This window comes from Anas platyrhynchos, chromosome 1, assembly GCF_047663525.1.
Source record: "Anas platyrhynchos isolate ZD024472 breed Pekin duck chromosome 1, IASCAAS_PekinDuck_T2T, whole genome shotgun sequence".
NCBI lineage: Eukaryota > Metazoa > Chordata > Aves > Anseriformes > Anatidae > Anas > Anas platyrhynchos.
The window spans coordinates 2,191,363-2,211,319 of NC_092587.1; the positions used below are offsets into that span (position 1 = coordinate 2,191,363).

Below are 19,957 nucleotides of genomic sequence, written 5' to 3' on the forward strand. Positions count from 1 at the left end.
CTTCAGAAATGCAATGTGCTCCACTGATTTGAAGAGGCAATATTTAGGAAGCCCTGGGCATACTGACAGCTCTGCTGGTCACTGTCTTTGGGTTAATCAAACATACCTTCCTCCTCACACGTCTTCCCCTCTAGACTCTTCCCCATCTTCGTAGACTTCCTTTGGACACTCTCTAATCATTTCATGCCCTTCTTATATTGTGGTACCCAAAACTGCACGCAATGCTCGAGGTGAGGCTGCACCAGCACAAACTTAGGGCTCTTTCAGGCACCCTTCCAACACCCGTGCCCCTGTTAGGTTGTAAATTTTCCTACCTGCAAAAATAAGGAAATTCAACCACTCAACCTCCCCTACTGAAAGAAATTTGCTTTGCCACTTTTCCTCGAGCTCTGGCTGAGCTCTACAGCCAAAATTTGGATGATGTTCTGGCTGCTCCTATGCAAACTGCTGCTGGTTGTGATTATTTCACCCTTTGCCTTTTACAAGCCAGAAAACAAGCACATCTTGTACACAAATTCGTTAGGAAGAACTAAGAATCAACTCAAAATCCCCAAATCCCCAGCAATATTGAAAGGAATGAATACAAATGTAAAAACATCATTTCTAACCCAGCAGAAATCCAAGGCGCAAAATAATTGGTGAGCGTTGGCTGCTCCCTTGAACCTGGGAATGATAAAAAGGGCTTTAGATAAAGAGGCAGGCAAAGGCCAAAGAATTATCTTTCAGGTATGACTTTGTTTTGATTAGATCTGTGATTAGATCACCTCTGCTAATCTGGGAGTGGGGCTTTCAAAACATTTCTCCTGAACCTACAACCCTACAAGCCTGCAGATGCAGCCATTACACCATGGCACCATTTTAATACACCACCCATCGGAACCCATCACCGTGCCCTGATAGTCTGCAGACTCTTTTTGCTCTGTTGTACCCAGCAGCAAAAACAGTGGCACAAATTGTCCCTAGGTAGAGTTCTTCAAGTACTCCAGGAAGACCCAAGACACATATAGCTTTATTTTCAGGTCAGTGATTGACTAGCACCTAGGTGTGAGCACTAATGCCCTAGCTCGTGTGCGTTTTTGCAGCTAAACCTCCAGGCAAACAGGTCAACCTTCACTACTTGGAAGTTTCTAACCACAAAAAAGGTGATTAAGAATATTTTCTAATTTGTGGTCACCTCCAAAATGTGCTGGATGACCGTCCAGGTACTGCAAGCTAAGTCTTCCTTTTGACAAAAGGTTTGTTTTTTCCCAGCTGTCTTTCAACTGGAAGAAATACAGACAAATGTTGTCAGTCATCATTCATTCCAGAGAAACTACTGCAGTGATTTGGGGACAAATGGAGTAGAAAGCAGGTACATCTGTGCAATAAAGCAGGGAAAACTGAAGTGACATTTTTAGTTGAGGGTGAGCAGGTTTCCCCTGTCGTGGATGGAAATATCACAGTGGCTGGACCCAGGACGGGGAGCTGCTGCAGAAATTTGGAATTGCGTTGTTTCCACCAAAGTGCAGTGGAAAACAACATAGCAGGAATTAAATACGAAATGACATGTTAATACCAAAAAGGGGTGTTCAACCTGTCACCAAGCTGCCCTTAAAACACTTTCTGATGTAACTCTTCAAGGAGAAAATAGACCGTTAAGCAGAGAAATCTCAGCGCCTTTTTGCTAGAAGCCTTTTGCAACAATCAGAGCGTCTTTGGTGGCCCGAAATGTTTGGTTTGCTTCATCTTCAAGCCTGTTATTGAGGCTGACGCTATTCACACAAATGGGAGTCAGATGCAGCTGAATGACTGTATCTTTTCTTGTCCTTTAACGTTTAAAATGACTGACTTCGGACATTATTTCGAGTTAATGGGATAGATCTCATCTCACTTGTGCTGGAAGAAATCCAGTGCAACTCCATTGACTTCAAGGTCAGCTGAGATCAGAATCTGGGATTCCATCTTCACACAATTCAATGCTCTTCAATTTTCTCTCATCTTTACCTTTTCCAGCAGCTATAATCAGCACCTAATTAATTAAAATAGAACACAGCCCGTGGCGGGGCTCTCCCATAGAGTTATATCGTTTTACTCTATTTTCTCTCCATGTACCAGTTTACCTTAGAGAGGCACAAAGTCCCCAAATGCTTTACTTAGAAGAGCCAGGAATAATAGTTGAAATTTCCCAGCGAGCCCTGGATCGAGCCCACAATGACCACAACGGGGGCTGCAGAAGGTGGCACCACCCAGCAGCTTGATGGAGCAGCCCAGTGGGTAACACAAGGGAAGAGCTTTTGCCCTCTGTAAGGTAAAAATCACAGCACAAAAGCAGATCATTTACCATAAAAAAATAAAAATAAAATAAAAAAAATACCATTCTGCTTTGTTTGTATGCAAAAATACTATTATTTGTTTTGGAAAAGAAAGGGTCTATTTACAGATTAGTTCTAGGAGGGGAAATTTTTAATTTTCCCTCTTCCCTCAGTTCTTTCAGATGTAAGTTAGAGTGCTATTAACCTTTAAACTGCTAGCAAAGTTTATATGCTCTCACAAAAACCTTTCCCTCTGCCGGCAGAGGGAAGGAGGGGAAACCCGCTGTGCAAGAGGGAATGCTCTGATCACAGCATCCGTGCATCTGTTTTTCGGTTTTCAGCTCTCCTGTTGACAAGTCCCTTCCTTCAAAATCACAGCTACTTCTCTGCGGTCCTCCCACTGAATGGGGCTTGTCAGGGAGGGGTGGCCCTTGAAGAAAAAAAAATAGCTTTCTACCTTTCCTTTTAACAATAGATTAATCTTTCTTTTGTTCTCTATGAGAACTAGGTGTCATATTTCAAAATGCACTTTTAAAACAGGTATAATTAAAGCTCTGCAAAAGGAAGGAGGCAGAGAAATTAGCAGCAAAAGTAGTAATAAAGGCATTTTAGAGCCTGCATGAGCTGGAAGGTACTTCATCCCTCCCCCTCACAGCACGGCTACAATTACACTCCACGGTGGAAAAAAAAAAAAAAGTAATTATAAAAATGAACTTTTCTTCAAAAAATGAGCATGTTGTAAAAGGATTACTCCTTTGAACATCCAAGCACTTCAAAAGGAGGATGAATTAGTGCTGACAACTCAATAAAGTAGCCATCAATTATTTAAAATGCGATGGCTCTTCTCATACAGCACTTCTGATTAGGAAAACATTTAAAAAATTAGAAATTAGAGTTATTCTTCCTAAATGAAATGGGCTCAGGCTTCAAATGCAAGGGGAAAAAAAAACAAAAAGTGACTTTCAATGAGCCCAGCAAGAATGCAGGAAAGTTTATTTTCTTAAAGTTGTCTATAAAGGATGTTGTGGGAGATTGGATTTGGGATTCACAAAGCAAGTCAGGCGAAGGGAAGAGGAAAAAATATGCATTGTTGGGATGAAGAGACACCACTCTGTGCATGGGCAGTCAAAAAAAACACACCCCAAATTAGCAGAGCCAAGTTTCGAAAAGCAAGCAATTAAATTTTGCTCGTGAAAAGATGGTTAAGAAAGAGAATCTCGGTGGGCTGTTGGCCACAGAGAGATACATGTCTCCTGTAAGTGCAGTTCATCACACTTTGCCTTTGTAGGTACTCACAAGTGGATGCTAAGAGCCTTCTGGACACTGCAGATATGGTCATCCATCACAGAAACAACCCTCGTGAAGTCAAAACACTGATTTAAAATTGAAGAAACACCTAGGAAAAAAGGTAGCTGGAGGGAAAGAAGGGAAGCTGGGTAAAGCGGAGCTTTTGTGATTGCAGTATCTAAGCTTTCACACTTACTTTTTGGAAGCACTCATGGGTCAATGAGGGCTGCTTTGCCTCTGCAGCCCTGGGACATGCCCTCCTGCCATGGGCACTGTACGCTTAACGAGGTTACAAATGAGAAATGTGCAGCTGAAGGTTTAAACAAACAGGAGTGCGGCCAAGCCAAATGGCTTCTCCTCTGGACATAAAGATAACAGGGGCTGTCTCTGACACCAGCTATGTGGGCTCAGCCATGTGAGGCAAAATGAGGATTTATGTGCGCAATACTACTGGTGAAGGAGCCTGTCTGGGCTGTTTTGCTAATTAAAATAATCAATCAAAGCCTGTGACCGTAGCTGGAGAAGGTACATTTGTTTTAGTCCCAACTTACGGAAAAATTGACTGCAAGAAGAAAACAAATACAAAATAAAATAAAACAGAGAGAAATCGTAGTGGTTTTATCGGTCCAGCAATTACTTGGTGAACTGCCACTGAAAAACAGCCACGTGGCCCAGGGTGAGGATGAACACAGTAAATGCTACAGCAGCAAAGTTCCCTTAAAAGGGTTAATCCTGCAAGATGAGGATGCTTCTCTGTGTACCACTGGCATCAACAAGAGCTGATGTGCTCAGCATCTCGGAGGCATTCCCAGTACCATACTGGCACATCCCATACACTTGAATCACTGCACGTCCCCACTGACTTCTGGCCAGACAGAAAGAGTTGCACGCATGATGAGTACAGCATTTTAAACTAAAATCCTGTCAAAAGGAACTGGACAGAGGGAAGCAAACAATGCACATAGTTTCTCCCATTACCCTAAAAAAAAAAAAAAAGTTAATTCAGGAGCAAAAGAAATGGGAAACCCTTCCAGCTCAATAGAAACTGAATCTACGGAGATAGGATTAATCATTAATCCAGAAGCTGTACGGGGAACTGCAATGACACAGACAGGACACACTGAGATGTCCATCCTCGAGGCCAAGAAGACAGTGATAGCTGTTTTTTTTAACTCTCTTTTACATTTCTGCCATCTCCACTGTGCGAGAATTGGAGTACGTTTCCCTTTCCACTTTGGCTAGAGTCCTGCTTATCAGACTAATGACCAGAAAAAACAGAGAGACACAGAAAATTCACAGAGGCAAAGACAACCTTGCTCTCATTCCAGCTCCCAGGGTAACCTTGAGGGCTTCATGTCCCTTCTGCTCCCTGCGAGCAGCTGATCCCCACAGCTTCGTGCTGGCCATGCAGCAATCCATCTCTCCCTTCACTTCCTGCTGCTTCCCATATAGACCAAAAACTGAGGATGCCTTTGATAGCCGGTAAAGTCAAATACGTCTCAAAAAAGGCAGCTCTTGGAAGATCGGATTGACAGAGTGCTAATGTGGTTCCAGCCCTGTCAGCAGATTTGTCAGAAACCATTACTTCTCTCCTGCTTGTCCACCAAAAAGTCCTGCAGCCGAAAGATCAAAAGAGACAGCAGCTGATCCACACCTTCCAACCTGCCCCGAAAACACGAGGTTTGACCCCATTCCTGCTGGGTTTCTCGCCACCAGCAGCTCAGGAGGTTGTGCTTTTCCAACCTGATGCTGCCGGTTCCCAAGGACATTCAGAGCAACGGTCATAATTTTTCTCAAACCCAGAGCTTACGGTTGGACATGCAGCTTTCCTGGCCCAGGCCGTCTTCTAAAATAACCCAGCAGACAAAGCCCTGAGCAAGTGGAGCTAATGACATGAATTCACCATGAAGTATTGAATCCTAGGAACGATGTTAGTTGATGTAGTACAAACACAAAGATTTAGAGAGAAAGCCATGCTAGAAAGGCAGTCTTTGAGGAGCAAGTTTTACCAATTAAATTCTTGAAAAAACCTTTAAGATTTACTGATGAAAAGCCCAATGTAATTGCTCAGGGATACAAGACTGGGTGATCTCTTTTTATTAACTGGTCTATTTTTCCCATGACATCTTTTGATTAGACTCATAACCCCTCCATAGATACTTTCATCTCTAGTACTGTCAAGATCACTGTAGCTAGATTGACCCTAGTAGCACAAAACAGGGAGGTATACTTTAATTACACCGGAATAATTTAAACCAGAGATCAGCTATACCGAGAAACAACCACAGGCAGAAGTGGATGTAATATGGACGCTGGATTACTGGATCTGCTTCACATTTAATGGAGCTCTGACACATACATGTAGAGTCATAATCATCACAATTGGGAAGGGACCCACCAGGATCACCAAGTCCAACTCCTGGCTCCACACAAGAGCACCCAAAAACCAAACCCTGTGTCTGAGAGCATTGTGGAAATGCTTCTTGAACTCCCTCAGGCTCAGTGCTGTGACTACATCCCTGGCGGGGCCTGCCCAAGTGCCCGACCACCTCTGGGTGCAGACCCTTTCCCTAACCCCCAGCCTGACCCTTCCCTGTCCCAGCTCCATGCCATTCCCTCGGGTCCTGGCGCTGTCCCCAGAGAGCAGAGCTCAGCGCCTGCCCCTCCGCTCCCCTCGTGAGGGAGCTGCAGGCTGCCATGAGGCCTCCCCTCGGCCTGCTCTGCTCGGGGCTGAACACACCTGCTCTGTCCCATATGCAGAATCTGGCACTTCCTCTTGTTAAACTTCATAAAGCTGGCGATTTCCCAGTCCTAGAGTTTGCCAAGATCTCTCTGCGAGGTTTCTGTTACTTCAACAGCTCCTCCTAATTTAGTTTCGTCTGTAAACTTAGTACACATTTGAGTCCTGCATCCAGATCATTTATAAAAACATTAAAGAGAACTGTCCCTACAATGCAATCCTAGAGAACCCCAGTAGTGACTGGCTGCAAACCTGACGTAACCCCACTTACTACGAGCCTTTGAGCCCGACTCATTTACCCATTGCTCACTCATTGTATTATGTATTTGTCTACAGTATGTTTTACACAGATGCAAGAGCCGAACTGTGTGTAGTAGGCTTCGCGTTTCCACAAAGCAAAAATACTACGTCATTTAAGTGAAGATTCTTGGTCTGCTTTGTGTATCATACACATGACATAATAAAGGACAAAAGTCAAAAAATGTGGCTCAGGAGACTCAGGTTAGACCTAGGAAAAAACCTTCCAGCAGGAGAGTAATGCAGAACCATTTCCCAGAGAATCTCAATCTCTGGAAGTTTTCAAGACTTACTGAGAGTCGTGCTTTCTGGGCAAGCAGCTCGCATGGTCCTGCTTGATGACCTCTAGGCATCCCATCCAACCAAAAACATTCTGTGATTCTGAGAAAAAGCCTTGACTGATCTGACCTGGTGCTGGCCAGAGTTTAGTTTTGTGCTGGAGGTTCAGACAGATGAGATCAACCTCTAGAGGTCACTTTTCAACCAACATTGCTATGATCCTATGATACTGGGTATGTACATATTCAAAAATGGTTATTAAATATCTGGAAATACTGGTAATAATATCTATCATATAACAGATACTTGGTGAGGTGAACAGAACAAGTAGGTGGTTTCAGGTGATCACATTTGGCACCCAACTTCCACTGCTTGGGATCAGGACTTGGGCTTTTATATTTCTCTGCTTTGCTAATTTCTAATAGAGCATGTTCCGGGTAGATCAGCCATGATTTTACTTGCTCTCAGAAAGTTTGTTTCAACGGGGAAGCAATTCTCATGTGTTGTAGATAAAAATCACATGGGCAAGAGCACCTTGGTGTTGAGTCTCAGGTCATGAGAGACACGGAATATTAACCTGGATTTACAAAGAGGGGTTATATGGATTCTGGCCAACTCTAATGCACAGAATCACAGAATCACAGAATTTCTAGGTTGGAAGAGACCTCAAGATCATCGAGTCCGGTGTTGCACCTACCAGTGGAAGAGATACCCAGGGATTGCAGGGATTAGTAACAGACCACGGAGACTTCACATGTGCAACTGCTTCCTTTACATGCAACCTGAGTCACATCTTTAGCATGGTTTGTGCCAACTGACTTTGCTTTTCTGCTCCTGGAGAGTAAGAAAACAATTCTGCCTGCAAGGAATTTTGCTTCAATAGAAGTATGTGCAACTTAAAGCCATCTCCTACCTAGGCTTTACTGAATGTGCATGTTAAACTTGATTTTTAAAATAAATTGAAGCACTGCCATAATGGTTTGCCTAAAGCTAGCAATTGCTTTTATGTAACTTACAGCTCCATGATCAGCCTCAGTGGAGAACTTACACATCTGCAGATGACTTACATGGGAGCCTTGTAAAAGCTTCCACAAAAGCCAGTAACTACTCTAAATGTTTCCCCTAGAGGAAGAATTATCTAAAGAAATATTTAAAGGAATAGGGAGATTCAGACTCCCACAGAGAGATAATTTTGTCTCTCATTTCCAAATGAAAAAGAGGATTCAGGACTCCGGGGTTCTGCTGGAAACCCTGCCACCGACTCGGTCAGTCTTAACCTCTTGACATTTTGGCTGTACAAACAAAACGAACGCACCACGCAAGAGATGAAAACGCCTGCAAAGCACTTCATACTGTTTCAGACACTACGTCACCATAAAATAGTTGAAACGCAAGGACCAGAACCACAGGTGATGCCTCTGAAGCTAAACTTGTCCTTGAATGGGAAAAATCCAATTGATCAGCCAAGCCTGCGCCTTAATGGATTTTGATCGCTGGAAGCCAGCCTGAAAAGACAACTAATTTGTTTACACTAATAAATAATAACATCTACTTGCTATCATAGCATGCACCCACTCACTACTGGTGAGCCATTTAAATGCCACTCACTGTGACCATTCTTCTTCTTAATACCCAGTAATTTGACGGGAAGAAAACATGCCAAAGCCACCAGCGACATCTCCTTGGAAAGTCACAGGCGAGCGACTTTGTGTGCAGGGTAAGCGGTGTGGGCGATGGGGTAATTAGCTCCAGCAAGTCATTATCCTGCAAACAGCTGCACGCTCTGACTTCTGAAGGAGTTGTTTTGTTTTGTTTTTTTTTTTTGCTGGGTTTTCAGCCGCTGGAACACTGCCAGAAAGCTCTCGTGCCCGTCATCTGAGCAATTCTGTGCTAAAAAACAACGGTCGTGCTGATGTTTTGAGGGAAAATCCCACTCTGCTGGTCCAGAGTTTTATGATAGAAGCAACGTGCACTTTTTTTTGGATGGAGACGAGGTACCACACGTCCAAGGCCACTGCTAATAGCGCCCACCTAGCTGGAAAGATTTATCACTTCGACACGAACCGTACAAGAACAGGCTAGAGGAAGCTGTCGAGCTGCTTGTAGCCTAATTTGGTATTGATTTAAACAATTACAGCATAAAGTTTAATGTGGAATAATTCTGAAACAAATTAGTTTCATGGTTATTCAGTCCCTCTTAAAAGGAGACGGATTTACAATATTTTACGTGTAAAGCTGGAAGAATGGAAAATAAAGCAATCCTCCTCTTTAACTGTAATATTTACAACGGGCAGCTGAATTCTTTTTTTGGGGGGCATAATCTTTAAAGAACTGGATTTGTCTGTGAGGACACAATGGCAGAGGATGCTAGAAAACCTCTCATCTCTAAGCTAATTCAGTTCAAACATGTGCTGATAGTTATCAAAAAGCAGCTATTATCAGCCTGTGCAGTGGGAACTGATAAATCCTTGCAGCCGTGTTCAAATCACAGCTCCAGCTCCTGTTGCAGAAGCTTCTGAAAGATCTTCAGGATAGAAAGGAGTGGGATGGCTGAACCATGAACCGCTCCACGAACAACACGAGGAAGGAAAAAGTAACACAGCCCTGGGAGAGAGGTGCAAGGATCATTCACGCTACACACTATATTTTCATTGTACCCATGATGCGATGAGGGCAAAGATTTCAGGCTCCAGCACTGTCAATGTAGAAATAGCCCTTTTTCTTTTAATGTAAAATCAATAAAATTATTTTAGGGAGCTATTTGGATGACTTGGTTCAAAGAGGCAGCAATTTTTCTTCTCTTTCACAAAATTACCCTTCTATAATGTCGGGAACAGGCAGACCTTCTGACCATGTACATTTTGACCAAGAATAATTCCAGTTCAAAATGATTTCCATCCATCATGAGAAATAAATTATAGGGACCGGACGAGAAAATTCCAACCCATTCTGTCTCTTCAACCCCAAATGAACTTTAAGAAAATGTATTGATATAACACATTGTCATTGGCTACCAACGAAGCTACAGTCCACAGAAATACATTATTGCATTTAGAAGCCAAAACAAATTTGTAAGGTTAACAGCCCTCATGGTCCTGCTCCAAAGCTTACACGCTAATATTACTGTAAAATACTTTCAGCTCTCAGTAAGGTCAGACGCCTGCGCAGGCTGAGTTCAGGCTCTCACCCGCTTTGATGCTCAGAAGACAAAACAAAAGAAAGGCAAACAACACACAGCACAGCGCAATACACCTAATTATTTCTATTATCCCAACATTAACTTTAAGCAACTTCCACAATGGAGCCTTCAAACTATGAACAAGCACAGTTTTGCTTTTTATTCTAACTCACAGTTTCAATCTTTAGATAGTTTTCTTGTTGCAGAAGCCAGAACTGCCCTAAAATTTATTTATTTTTTCTACCCCGTTCTGAAAATCAAGGTTTGGAAGACTTCTACAAGTGTCACAGATTTGGCCGATTTCTCTTCTTCTAGGCACTTGCAGTAGTGAGGGATTACTAGCACTGCAGATAACTGCAAAACAAGGGTGTATTTTGTCATTTCTTCCCCACTCTGCTGTGCCTCTGCTATTCCTGCCCAGCCAGCGCATTTGAGTTCCTGATCTATAAAACTCCTTCTGTTCTCATTAAAGTTGTTTTCAATACTCGGCTGTTGTTTCATAACCACTCCTGCTGCGATTTTACTATAACATCTTACACCTGATTGGCAATACTTTTGCAGTGCCAAGGGAAAAAAAAAGACAAATGTCATCAAATCCATCTTCAGCTCACAAGAGGGCTCAACATGAGACATCCAGCCATAAACTGCTCTCGTTGCAATGCCCTGTTGCAAACTTACATTGTGCATGCTCAGTGAACGGCGAGGCTGAAACAATTTTTATGTTGGTTTTTCTTTACAATGGGTTTTATTCATCCACTTCTCAGTTTTGATAGTGGAGTTTGAGAACGCTGTCAAAGCTGTATCTTGGGAAGAAACTAGTCCAGGGATGCTGTGCCTGCTCCAAGACATCATTTTAATTCGTGGAGATTTTCTAAACCATGTAGAGAAGATTCTGGCTCCCTTCTAAGGATCCCATTCCCCTCTAAAGACTTCTGAAAACTCTCAGAAGGAATCTAATTTTGCTTTGCCTCTGAAAGAACCATCCTATACCCATCCCCAAAGCATCCAGATAGGCACAGCTTTAGCAACCATTAATAAATGCAGAAAACCTAGGGACTTCTCCCAAATAATAACACTAACAACAGCTATTACTGTTATTAGATATCATTAAAATATGCACATATTTTAATGATATAAACTAAGGTGGAGAGCAGCTGTACAAATCTTAGGAGATGCACTAAGTTTCTTAAGAACATTGTAAATATTATCGATCCCCGAGGAGACGATTTTATAGATAAGAGGGAATTATTTAAAAGGATTAAAAGAGCTTGACCCAAATCACAGCAAGAGTCGGAGCTGACAGTTAATTCATTCCTTTCAGTCCCATGCAACAAGTATAATAAAAGAATATTTTTGTGAGGCTTCTGAACTGTCCTGTTACCCATGTAGTTAGGCTGAGAAGTGTGTTTATTGCTATTATCACTGCTCCACATCAGAGCTTTAAAATCTGTTTCATAAGAGACCTCTCATATAAATACTCTTGACTTCAAAGCTGAATATCTCAAATCTCTCTTATCTGGCTGAGGAAGCAATACAGCTGCCTCGCTGCACCAGCACCACATAAATCACAAACACACTGCGCTTGGGAGGCAGCAAAACCTCATCTCTGCTCCTCCCTGGTAGTTTGCCATGTGTGTTTAGTCCAATTGCACAGCTCTGTGATTTGTGAGCATCCCCAGAAGTTCTAAGGGAGACACACATCATCAAAAACCTTGAAAATTAGCTTTTTTTGTAGGGCTCTAAGGCTGGTAACGAGTCATCATGATGGCAGCCAGGTGCTTTAATAATGGGATGTGTCAGGCAAGATGTAAGGATTCCATTAGTCGCATATTTGGCATATTTATCAAGAGAGACACACGCACCTACGCACCTGTGTGTAGAGACTGGAAAAGGAAAGACTATGTATATTAGAAGTAACACTGCAAGAGACTGCAGTTAACATTAATAGACACATTTTGTGTGTTCACGTCAGATACGCAACTGGGTCGTGTTTAGATGGACAGGAAGAGATCACTCAGATCTCAGTTCCTACCTGCAGGAGAGGCCTCTGCACCCCTAGGATCTTCATGGTATCTGCGTTAGCCAGGATCTTGAGGGGATCGGATGCCTTCGTGACTCCTTCGATTTCCTTGTTGATCTCAGCCAGGACCTGATTGAGGAAGATGTTCTTGATGTACATGGTGAGGAACTCACGGAGCGGGCACTGTTTGGCCGGGCCGAGCTCCATGGCGTGCTCTATCTCCTTGATAAATCTGGAAAACACAAAAGGAAGAACACAATGTGGTTCAATCACATAGTTAAATGTGTTCGTGTTGCATTTCCAATCCCTACATCTGAAAGCCAAGCACTGGCAGTGGGGGAGACAAGGCAGATCATGATGTGAGGCGTGAGGTGTAGAAAAGATTTATAAGGTGGCCATCAAAATATCCATAAAACGCCAACAGCTGGTGAGACAGACTTGATGGCTGGAGAAGGAGAACCGACAAAATCAAGAACTGGTGAGAATCCACACCCTACACATGATTCCTGTTTACCCGTTCAAAAATCACTGACTTTGCTCTACTTGAGACATACTGGAAAGACCTCTTCTTTTAAAATAACCCCCCCAAAATAATCAGGATGTCAGAAATCACTTTGAAAAGGCAAACTTCCTTCTGGGGTTGGTCACTCAATTCCCACAGGTGAGTTCTCCATCTCTAAAATGAACATATTCTAGTTCGAAGTCTAGAGATACCACGAAAAAAAAAAGAAGCAATGCAATGTATATTATGCCACTGTCATACTGCATTATGTCTGTCTGTATTATGCTTTATTTTTATTATGCGTTATTGTTCCATTCTAGGATCCCATTCCTGCGTGTGCAGAGCAGCAAACCGATTCCGGGAATATTTTAGCACAAAACGTTTGCCATCTCCTCCTGCAAAATATCTTTATCTCAGTGATGCCATCTGTTTACCAGCTAGGAGTTTCTTCTAGAAACTACCCCATCAGGTCTTTCACTTACATTTGAGGCAACAAAATAAGTCTCCCCTTCAAATTTGTATCTATTTAACTAATTAGGGATTGACTATCAGTGGTCTTAACAGACTGAGATATTCTGAGATAAACATGGATGGTAATTTTATTGTCTTTGTCATCACTGCATGCATGTGCCTTGCTCTCTGTTATATTTTAATTCCCCTTCTGGAGGGGCTGGGATTGTTTTCATCTTTGATTTACAGATCAGTAGCAGAAGCAAGCGTTTGAACCTGGATGTCCCAATGTACGTGGCATCACCCTCTGCACCCTGAAAGCCACCTCTTCTTCACTGCAGCCGATTTTTTTCCGTCGATCGAGACATTTCTAACAGTTTCAGAGTGGCTAGCATTTACTAGGGATGACCTCGCTAAGTCATTAACTTAGGGATGACTTTTGGGGAATAACCATATCCCCCCAAACTTCAACGAGTTCTGTTTTATTGCCTGTAAGTTTTCAGCCTCCACGTTCAGCATTCCAGAGGCAGCTTCCCTTCAAAGGACTGACTCCAGAGCCCCTGTCAAATGCAGCAGCACGATTTCTTTCAAATCTAAACAATTTGCTCCCTAAAGCCTCTGCGGTGTTGACTCCATCAGTCCGGAGCGACGCATTTTGGCGACGCAGATATTGCTTCGGCAGAGGGACCCTTCGCATGAAGTCCGAAAACCGCCTCTCCAAGCGGAGATGCTGCATGGGGAGAAGTGCAGAGGACGGCAGTTTTACTCCTTGGCTTTCACAGATCGATAATGTGACTAGGCTTTATCAAACGGGGAAGCTGTGGAGTCATTTGGGAAGGGAGCAGAGCGACCACCCCTGAGCTTCTCTCTGAAATAATAGGACTAATGTCACCAGCTCTGGGTGACAAACGCTGATGCTCTTAAGGGACTGCTGTCACGGCTGATGGAGCCACATTAAACTGACTTGCTGCATTTTTTTTCCGTGTCTGCCAACAAATTTGTAATATACTCCAATTTCTTCATAACCTGATTTACACTGCGCTTTTGATGCACAGAACTCATAAAAAAAAAAGTGAATTAACTCTTATAATACCTGCACCACGTAGCTGAATACCACCGTGTCTCTTTCAGATGGGAAAGGCGAGACAAAGCAACCTGAATTTGAAATAAGCAACTTGCAATAAAGTGAAGGGAACAGCTCGCCGTTCTATAATCCTTTAAAATGCTTAAAAATGGCTAAGCCAACACAAATGCAAAGCAACTTTTAGAGGGAGAACGGACACATACAAACTTCCAGCAAACTAGAAGAGCTCGGATGTGCTGACCTACGGTAAACTCCTTATCCCGTAATAGCTTGATGGAGTTTCTAAGTGTTTCCCACAGCAGAGAGTGAATTGCTTGCACGAGGCCGTAGGAAAGGTCAGTGCTACCAAGAGGTGTAATTAAGAACTTTGGGCTCCCAGTACCTGGCATTAATCACCAGCTCAGATCTCTCCTAAAAACCCACGCTTCGATCTCCAGCAAACTTTATCTTCATTAGAAAACCGAATTCCTGGTGGTTGACGTGCTCTAACAGGCTTTAATTTCTCGGCGTAAACAAGACAACCGTGGTTCGCTTCGTACTGGTAAGGATCAAAAAATACATCCTTATTTCACTTGGTACAAACCATGAAGTAATCACAGATTAGGAGAAAGCTACTAGATGGCAATGACTCTGCAAGAGGGGATTTTATGAGTGCTCAGCAACACTTGTGATAAAGAACAAATGGTCAAGAGCTTAGGAAAGCAGATTTCAACTTGATAACAGGAAAAAGTTATTAAGAATGAAGCTGTGCATGGCACAGAGGACAAGAGGATATGGGTGAGAGACCTTCAGTTTGAATGTTCAAGGATAGCTCGATTCAATGATAATGGTAATGAAAAACAGACACTTTCTGAGGTCTTCATTTAATCAAAAGATCTCCAAAGAAGAAAATGGACGGAGAGAAAAGGTAAAGAAAAGCATATGGATGTCTGAGCATCTCCTGCAGTGGGGAAGAGCCCTAAAAATTCAGAGATTTCATACTCTAGTGGTACGACTACATTACCACTTAGCACAGCATAAAAGAAGGAGGAGGATGGGGTCCTATCTGCTGTGACAAGCTGCAGTTGAAGGACGACCTGAACTCATCACATCTTCACCACCCACGAGTCGTAACTGCAGGAGGTCCCAGTGGACGCAGCACTCGAGGCAGCAACTGCTCAGCTCCAACCTGCACCCTGCCAAGGGGAAAAACCCCTTTGAGCACATTACCAGGATGGCTGAGCAAGATATAAATACATAAAAAAAGATATAAATATCCAAATATAAATGAACAGATTTGCACCAAGAATCCTCCTACCACTTTACACTGCAGCAGTGATTCACTGTGTGTGTTCTGCATTGGCAGGATTATACAGACTGCCATCAGAAATAGATTATTTATTGGAAAACGTTGATTTGATGTATTTCTTAAGAGAATTAAGGATGCGAAATCGAACACTGAAGAGTCTGGGAAAGAAAGGATTGGAGTGACTTGTGTCACCCTATTTTGGCCTGGTGTGCATGATATTGTGGTATAATTACAAATTACATAGTGGCACACTACTGCTCTCATCAGCAGATCCTTGTCTTGTTTCAGGAACCCGAAGGTCTGTGTTCAATAGGGGAATATCACCGGGTTCGGACTCTGCAGCCCTTTACTGCATGGCTGGAGCAACACAGCAGCAAATCTCTGTGATGTGAAACAAGAAACTTCTGCTGCTGAGTCCCACCAAGCTGTTGGCACCGAGCTTCGTTCTTCTTCCCTCTCATTTCTTCAGGATACTCCTGCTTCTGTGAACTTGGCCACCAGTTCTCTTATTCTCCTGAATCCCAAAACCACTACATTTCTATATTTCTCCTCTCTTCTTGGCACTTAGAGCAGACAACACCCTCCTCTGGGCAGCAGGAGCCCTGCAGGTATGGGAGCCCAAAAATCCTGGCGCCCTTGGCTCAGAACCTGGACCTTTGCAAGGTCCTTGCCCTTAGTTCGGTCCTTTTCCGACACAGCAGAGCTGTGCCCATCCAGAAGCTTAGCCATCATGAACTACAAGCTTTTGACAAGGGTGTGAGCACTGCACTTCTCCAAAATTGTGTAACTCAGCCAAATTTTGGTGTGCTTTCAGAGGAACGGCGAAAGGCCCAACCTTTACACACGAGCTCTTCCTGAGAAATGCGAAGATGCGAATTCCCAGCCTGAAGATTTTCCAAAGAAAAGGTCACCAGAATTTGCTAACATGTGCAGTGTATTTCTTCTCTTTCTCAGAAAGAGTAAGTATTTTAGAGATTTTTTTTTTCTAAAATTAAATCTAGCCCCAGTTGGCGATTAAAGACCAGCCAAATTACAAGAAAGTGAAGTTTTATAAATGGGAAGCATTGGGTGGCATTAAAGACCTAACAGATACTCTCTATTTTCTGCTCGCAGACACATTCACAGTCACACGCGGTGTTATTTATTTATTTAAAATTCAAATACTTCTGGTTAACTTATCCTAACATAATTTAATCTTCATAAAGAAAAAATAATGTTTAAGAGCCAGAATCTAAGAAAAATATCCTAAAAGTACTTCCCATAAATGCTTCCATTTATTCACACACATTTGCCAATTAACTATTAAGATGTCAGAAAAGCAATTTGACCCATGGCTATCCCAGAGATCAACGTTTATGTCCGTGTGTGAACCAGCATACCTGATACAGAATCACACTTTGGTCGACGATACTCTTGGAAAGAGTGAATAAAAATAAAAGAGGTGAAACCTTCTTAGCATTTTCATGAAGTGGAGCACCAAGGGAGGTAGATCTGGACACACAATGCATGCATGGCTCTTCAAATGGGTTTTGGACGTATCTGCACATGCATCAAACCAAATGACCATGAAAACCTCACCACGATGGTGAAAGGCTGTCTCACGCAGGACTTTTATCCCCTACTCCTTTCTTTTTACTCTCCAAAGAGTGAAATTTGAGATAAAGCTCCCTGTAAAAACAAGCCATAAAGAAGGCCTTGGAGGAACAGCTTTATTCACATTTCATTTGCTTCGATGATTCTGCTAGAAAAAGAACCATTCAGTTGTAATATAGTGGGGTTTCTGAAACAGTATCAACAACTGCATTTAAAATCATCTCTCACCGGCACATGAAAACTGAAAAAAAGCCCATAAAGGTTAACACACTGTGCGGGTATATTCTCTAAATGCCTGAGAATGAACCACGTGGCACAGCTGGGATAGAAAATTCCCCTAATGCTGAGCAATTACACTTATTTATCATAACTACCGTAGTTTCTAGACCTACAAAATGCAAAGATGCTTTATCTGAATAAAAATGCAGAGAGGTTTGTCACCAGTTTTTGGATAATGGTCACTTGTAGACAGTCCTGGTAATTGGTTCGGACCCTAAAAAGGCTTGTTGGGATGTCCTGAAGAAGACTTTTACACAATGTCTGGCTAGGACAGAGTTCTTGAAGAAAGCAGATGAGTTAAAAAGTAGAAATCTGCATCTTATATTGAATTCAGAACCTGCATTTTCAAAATGATGCACAATTTTTAACTTATTTTATCTTCCTATGAAAGCATTTGAGGTGATTTGTGGCTGCAATTAAGCATTCCCCTTAGACAGAAAAGCACTTTCAGTAAAATGAAGTATCTCTTTGTAAATGACAGTCATTTGGATTAAAGAAGAAAAAAAAAAAAGGCAAACCATTTCACAAAACTTAATTCATTCTAACTTGCAACTTAATTGCCTATGAGGACTGTCTTACCTGGGCTGAAAGTGCGTAATAAAGAACATAAAGCCTCAAAAAGCTATATGGATTGATTTAGAAACCTACAACTTTCACCTTCCCTAGGCTTTCTTCTGTCTTTTTGTTATCAGATCTCCTCTAAAATACCATTAAAAGAAACTGAAGACATGTCATTGGAAGTGCATAACATCAACTACCCCTGTTTTTAATGATGATAATACGACCTGAAATTCCCTTCTCAAACAAATGAATGACAGCAAAAATAAGAAGTTCCAAAACCTTATTAAGATTTTTTTTTTTCTTTCAGACATTCTGCCCAAATTTACGCTCCAGCTTGTTTAATTTTCATATGACACTATAACTGTTCTTTTCTCTCGGTGATTGAAGCTTCAAGTAGCCAGAATGAATGATTTGGTGAGCTTCCACAAAGCAAGGAAATACCAGAAAGCCTTTGAAGTAGACACTGGTTACGGACAGAATGGCAAATCCCAAACTGGTTGCTCAGACCCGAGGCAATTAGGGATAAAATAGCCAAGACTTTAGGTTCTTGAAGGTGTGAGGACACCTGGAAGACCCTGAGTTGGTCATTCCCTGTTGAGAAAGCCTGCCTACCCCATTAGGGGGTGGGCAGGCCTACCATTAGGGATGGTAGTACCCCATTAGGGATGTTCTCCTGCCAAACTCTTTGACAGGCACAGCTCTGACTCCTTATTTATTGCCTTTGTGATAACGTGGCCAGGCAAAGAGATAATCTCAATAACCATGCAACCAAGCTGGTACTACTGATTTAAGTCGTTATTTCAGCATGCCACTAGTTCACAGACTGATCTAGCTGGAATGAAACCTAATTCTCCTCCACCCCACAGCGTGGTTCATCTTCTGACCCCTCTTCTCTGCCAAAGTGAGAGGACCGACGCTCCCAGACCAAAAGGTACTGACCTCTAAATATGTACAGAATACTACAAATACAATTAAATTAAAACACCCACTGCAGCTCACAGACCAGAGATCATTTTTTTATTGAAGATCAATCCGGTAGGTACTAAAGTAACAGAAAGCTCATTATTTTGTGTAAAAACTCGACGATAGGGAATTGTTTTGGTTACATTATCACTTACCCCAGGATTGATATTCCTCTGAGGAGCATGCTGCTGATAAATATCATGGCTATAAACAAGATAATAGAGCGACTTCTGTGCAAAGTTAGTACAAAGGGAGCTGTGTGCAGGGGACAACAGCAGGAAAAAAGGTTTTAGCTCTTCTCTAGGTGACCCAAAATGTGATTATAATTTTAATTATAATCACAATAAAAGTATAAACAGTGCTGGGACACTCAATGGTGATTTAACTATGCAAAGTGTATTTAAACCCTTAGCAAAAACAGACAAATGACTTTGAAATATTCTGAAATATTATAAAGTATAGAAAACACCCAGGAAGGCAATGACTAGGAAAAATCATTACTGTTAACAGAGAATAACACATTTGGAGCATTTTTCACTAAAATACGAAGTTTTCAGCTTGAAGGCACTTACTGGCAGTACTGGTCAGACTGGTGACCACGTCAGGCTGAGATTGATGAGAGGTCTGGGGCGAATGGTCAGATTATAAAGTCAGTCTCCATCCTTCCAGTCCCCCCTTGTGCAAGCAGAAATCCCCACTCAAAATTAGCTTGACTAGGTGATAAAAGCTTCTGTCCTCATAGAGGAGACAGCTTTAGCTCTGGAAGATGAAAAAGCCTCGAACTACATTTTTTTAACAGCAGCTATAAAAGTATGAGGTTTAAAGAATTTATTTTGGTCTTGTAGGTGCTCATCCACAAGATCGAGGTAAGTAACACTTCTCTCCCATGCAGGTGTAATATAAAAATAAGTATGTCATCGCCTCCAAGGTACTAGAAACACCACACACTCCAAAAAAAAATAATATTATTATTTAACAGTCATCTCGTGTTAAAAATATTGCTTATTTAGTGCTCTCTTAACTCTTGAAGCACGGGATTTTCAAGCAGCAGACAGACCAAGTGCAATTTCTTGTGATGTCTCCAGAGGGGAATGTTGGCTAGTATTTGGACCACGAGATGCAGAGTCAGAACTAATCAGATCTAA

At 42.2% G+C, this 19,957-nt stretch overlaps 1 protein-coding gene across 3 annotated transcripts in view; it reads right to left on the reverse strand.

The window, feature by feature from the left end:
• Positions 1-19,957, reverse strand: part of EXOC4 (exocyst complex component 4) — a 365,485-nt gene that overhangs the window by 84,628 nt on the left and 260,900 nt on the right. For all 3 annotated transcript variants that reach the window (XM_072041021.1, XM_072040965.1, XM_072040993.1), the window contains exon 11: positions 12,105-12,324. In XM_072041021.1, the coding sequence (XP_071897122.1) occupies positions 12,105-12,324 (220 nt within the window). The remainder of the gene's footprint in view (positions 1-12,104; positions 12,325-19,957) is intronic.